Source organism: Nymphaea colorata, chromosome 8 (assembly GCF_008831285.2).
Source record: "Nymphaea colorata isolate Beijing-Zhang1983 chromosome 8, ASM883128v2, whole genome shotgun sequence".
NCBI lineage: Eukaryota > Viridiplantae > Streptophyta > Magnoliopsida > Nymphaeales > Nymphaeaceae > Nymphaea > Nymphaea colorata.
This window is the reverse complement of record NC_045145.1, coordinates 11,886,406-11,891,013: the sequence shown is the minus strand read 5'-3', so window position 1 is coordinate 11,891,013 and position 4,608 is coordinate 11,886,406. Positions and strand designations below refer to the sequence as shown.

The 4,608-nt window shown below is 48.3% G+C and overlaps 1 protein-coding gene across 1 annotated transcript; it reads left to right on the top strand.

Moving 5' to 3' along the window:
- The first annotated feature begins 1,202 nt into the window (after nucleotides 1–1,202).
- LOC126410302 (uncharacterized) lies at nucleotides 1,203–3,064 on the top strand. The gene is made up of 2 exons (XM_050079187.1): nucleotides 1,203–1,656; nucleotides 1,977–3,064. The coding sequence occupies exons 1-2, from the start codon at nucleotides 1,218–1,220 to the stop codon at nucleotides 2,012–2,014; spliced, it is 477 nt and encodes a 158-aa protein (XP_049935144.1). The 5' UTR covers nucleotides 1,203–1,217; the 3' UTR covers nucleotides 2,015–3,064.
- Nucleotides 3,065–4,608: the final 1,544 nt, after the last annotated feature.

Sequence of the window (4,608 nt, the reverse complement as noted above, 5' to 3'; positions counted from 1 at the left end):
TAATCAAAGTTTAGCTCTCTTAAATTCATCATGGTATCAGAGCACCAGCCGTCTCCTCCTCAGCGAGTTGTCGCCGACTGAGCGGCGCCGGCCGCCGCCTGATCGGCGTCAGCTGCCGCCGCCCGACCCAGCCCTGCCCATTGCCGCCCTGTCCATTGCCGCCCGACCCAGCCCTGCTGCCCCTGGTCGCCCTACCCATTGTCCGCCTGCGCCCGTCCGACTGCGCCGCCGCCGCGTGTGCACTCTGCCGTTGCTCCGCCCAGCAGACTGAACGCCTGCGCCCGTTGCTGCTTCGCCTGTCATCTTCGCCGCCGCCTCAACGCTGATTTTTTTTTCCTCTCAGCGTCTTTCCGCTGCATGCTGCTCCGCCGCTGCTCTGCACGCTGCTCCTCCGCTGCACGCTGCTCCGCTACTGTTCTGCCGCTGCTCTGCCCGAGGTTCTGCACGCTGATTTTCTTCTCAGCGTCGTCTCTGGTATCTCTCTTCATTTAGCTCTGCTGTTGCCTCTTCCCGCCGCTCAGACTTCTGGATTGCTACATGCGTTAACTGCATATTGCTTCATGATCAACATGTTGTCTTTCGATATGTGATTGTATTCTTTTGCCTGCACTTCCTATTCCGTGGCTCGGTTTCCTCCTTTGTGTTGAAAGATGTCTGAAATTAGCAGTGGCGCTAATACCTCTTCCTTTGTATCGTCGGGAGAGATGAAGAGTTCCCCATTTTCCAGCATTATCACCAAAATGGATGGGGGTAATTACGAGATGTGGGCCATGCAAGTAAAAAGAACCTTGATCGCTCATGAGAAGGAACATCTCATATTGGAGCCCGAGCCCATACAGAAGGTAGGAAAATATACTACTTGGTTTAAAGATAATTCGTTGGTTATGGTATGGATTGTTGGTACTCTCTCTCAAGAAATTGCAAATGAAGTCTTGCACAAGGACAGTGCAAAGGATATGTGGGATTCCCTTGCTGCCACGTATTCACAGGCAAGAAATGAAACGCGCATTATGCAGCTTCATCATGATATTCATCAGATGCGACAAGATGGCCGACCTCTTCACACCTATTATTCTAGTCTCAAGTCCATGTTTGAGAGACTGAATAGCTACTTTCCCGCATGCAAGTGTGAACAACAAAAGGCATACAGAGATATGCTTATGGTAGGGGTCTTTCTTTCTGGTTTAGACTCTGTTTATGAATCCGCAAAGAACCAAATGCTTACTAGTCCCTCGATTCCTCCTATTGATGAGGCTTACAGTAGGCTCAGCAGAATTCCGATCTCTGCATCGACTGTTCCTGATACCACTTCTGCTATGCTTGCTACTCGTGGCAGAGGTGGACCCTTTTTTCCCAGAGGACGAGGGGGCCGTGGCCGTGGCAATACCCCTTCGCGCCCTGTATGTCTGTTTTGTCACCGCATTGGTCATACTGTGGATAAGTGTTGGCAGAAACATGGCCGTCCAGTTTTTGCAAATCAGACTGTATCTACTGATTCTCCTGAGCAGCCTAAGCCTCAGCACACTGCCTCCTCCAGTGAGCTGCATGTAGATGACATTCTCTCTCAGTTGAGGCACTTGATTGGCGACAGCGCCCATCAAGCCCCTGGTCCGACCACTTCTACTGTTCCTACCGCTGCGAGTGCTTCTTCATCTGGTATGTATTCTGCCTGTACAGTCTACTCTGCTACTGACACTACATTTTGGCTTATTGATTCTGGTGCATCGACACATCTCTGTGGGGATCAGACGCAATTCACCTCTTACGTCCCTACTCCACCGGGTCGTTCGGTTATTCTAGCAGATGGAAAATATTCACCAGTTGTTGGACATGGAGAGGTCCAACTTATTTCATCATTGCCGCTGCAGCACGTTCTTCATGCACCAGAATTCCCCCATAGCCTACTTTCTATCAGTCAGATTACCAGAGAATTAAATTGTCGTGCTATATTTGACTCTTCCTCTCTTGTGTTTCAGGATATACTGACGGGCAGGGTGATTGGCAGTGGCCGTGAACAGGGAGGTCTCTACAGGCTATTGCATTCCTTTCCCTTTGCTGGATCTACCTCGTCGAGGTCCTCCTCATCCTCAACTTATACTTGGCATTTACGTTTTGGACATCTCCCGTTTCAGAAACTGCTGCATGTTCTCCCTCAGCTGTCTCATAAGTCGTCTTTTCAATGTGAGTCTTGTCAGTTAGGCAAACACCATCGGTCATCCTTTCCTCTGCGGTCCAGTAGAAGTAGCCACTCTGTGTTTGAGTTACTTCATTTTGATGTTTGGGGCCCGAGTCGTACTCCTGACCTTCAGGGTCATCGGTATTATCTTGTTGCTATTGATGATTACAGTCGTGTTAGTTGGGTTTTTCTTATGAAACACAAATCTGAAGCGGGTCGTGTAATCAAAAATTTTATCAATGAAATTCTGACTCAGTTTGATACTTGTGTCAAGATTGTGCGCTCTGACAATGCTCTTGAGTTCTGTGCTTCCTCTTTAGAACAATTTTTCAGGGATAAGGGTATCATTCACCAAACTTCTTGTGCCTATACCTCTCAACAAAACGGGGTTGCTGAAAGAAAACACCGCCATATTCTTGATGTCGCCAGAACCATTATCATACACAGCCATATTCCCCATTCTTATTGGGGAGATGTTGTTCTTACAGCATGCAATCTTATTAATCGCATGCCGTCATCTGTGTTGGGAGATCTTGTGACGCTCGTTGTTTGGCAGGACGGGTCGGGTCAGGGTCCAGACCCGGACCCGAGCCCCTCACTCGTGAGCGAGCCCGACCCCGCCTCCCCTCCCCCCCGTCTTTCCTTCTTCTCCGCCTTTCCCCCTCTTCGTCTGCTACGACAGTAGCTTGGTGAAGCTCGAGGGCGGTGGGTGGAGCAGCGGCGAAGGTGACTGAAGGGGGCAGCGGCAGCAACGGCGACGGAGGTGGCAGCGGCGGCGGCGGCTTGGTAAAACCCTCTCTCTCTTGTTCTTTGTTTCCCTTCTCCACCACTCTCATGTTCCTTTGCCCTCCCTATCGAATGCTCTCTCTTCCTCTCTCTCGCCCCTCTCTTTCCCCCCCCCCCCCCCCCCCCTTTCCGATAGCCCTCTCCCACACGGTCCCTCTCCTTACTCTCCCACCGACTCTCTCTTCTCTCTCGTCCTCTCCCCTCACTGCCCTTCTTCCCTTTTTCTGTCTGAATCTCTCTCTCTGTCTGTCTTCCCTTGCCTCACGTATCCTAAGTGAGCTCGTTCTCCCCATTTTCTTCAAATTGTTTTTCCCCTTATCCCAATCGAGCACTCCCTCACGGTTTTCAACCTTGTTTGTTAGGATTCCAGCTTGGGAAACGTGTTTTTCCCCTCCTAGCAGCGAGTAGGCAGTGTTGGTGGTGGAGGTTTAGCACGATTTTTGCCATTCGGGGACCGATTGATCGTTTGAGGTGACTGTCGGAGGCATTGCAGCAGTTCAAATTCTTGATTGAGGGTGAACGAGACCTAATCAAGCCCAAATTATTGACTTTTATCTTTTAGAGCATGTATAATTATGGTTCGAGCATGCTAGAGCTTAGAATTGATGATTTTGGGACGTATGTTAGTAATTTTTTTTTTGGGGGAAACTTAGGATTTGCGTTGGAAAGTGATGATTCATGTATTTAATGATCGTTTAAGCATGATGGATTAAGTTTCGAAGCTTTAAGGAAACATGGTAGAGATTGTGAAGTTGTGGGGAAGTTTTGGAACCGTCTTAGGGAGTGTAGCGCAGACTTCGGTGAACGGGTGTATCATGAAGTTAATTAGGGATATATGCGTATTGGGATGTGACTTGAGGTTGATGTCTTACTTAAAGAACGTTATTGAGGAAGGAATTAGTGACGGTTTGATTGATGGTTGAAGGCTTTGATAATTCGAGGCAACGTCAAGACGTAAAGGAGGAGGCCTTGTGGAGAGCTCGTTGGTCGACACTACCTGTCGCCACCCTCTTGAGGCGACAACACGTGCCTCAAGGATTTTATTTTTTGTATCTGTTCGTTTCTGTTTGAATGGTGTAGACATCTAGTAGAAACCTTATTCTCGTTTATGTTTGCAGGTGCACTGGGCTCATCCCGTCGACCTTGAGTTCGAAGGTTGAGGCATTTTGAAGAATTTGGTGAGCGCGCCACAGGTATGGCAACTTTCCAGGCAAATTCCTGCCTGGGGCAATTGTGTGATTGGGTGCTCCTAGGATCAAGGGATCCTAGGATTGTGATGTTAATTGATTGACTGTTTTGTGATTGAGTATGTGTATGTTGCTTACATGATATGAATGGGTTAGAAAGATTATTAGTCATTCGATTTAAAAATGTTACGCATTGGCATGTGCATGCTAGAATTGATATCTGTTTAAGACAGATGAGGTGGGGTATCGAGTCGAGTGTCTCCTCGACCCCAATTGTGCATTAGAAAGCATCATAGAATGATAACTGCATAGGACAGCTACGAGCCAACCGCAGATCGAGACTACTCTCTGTGGATTGGCTAAGTTTTTCGAAGAGGTGATTGACATGATTGATGTGAGGATTGATGTGATGATTGATATGAATGTGTATGTTGTTGCATATGCATTGCCATGGGCAAT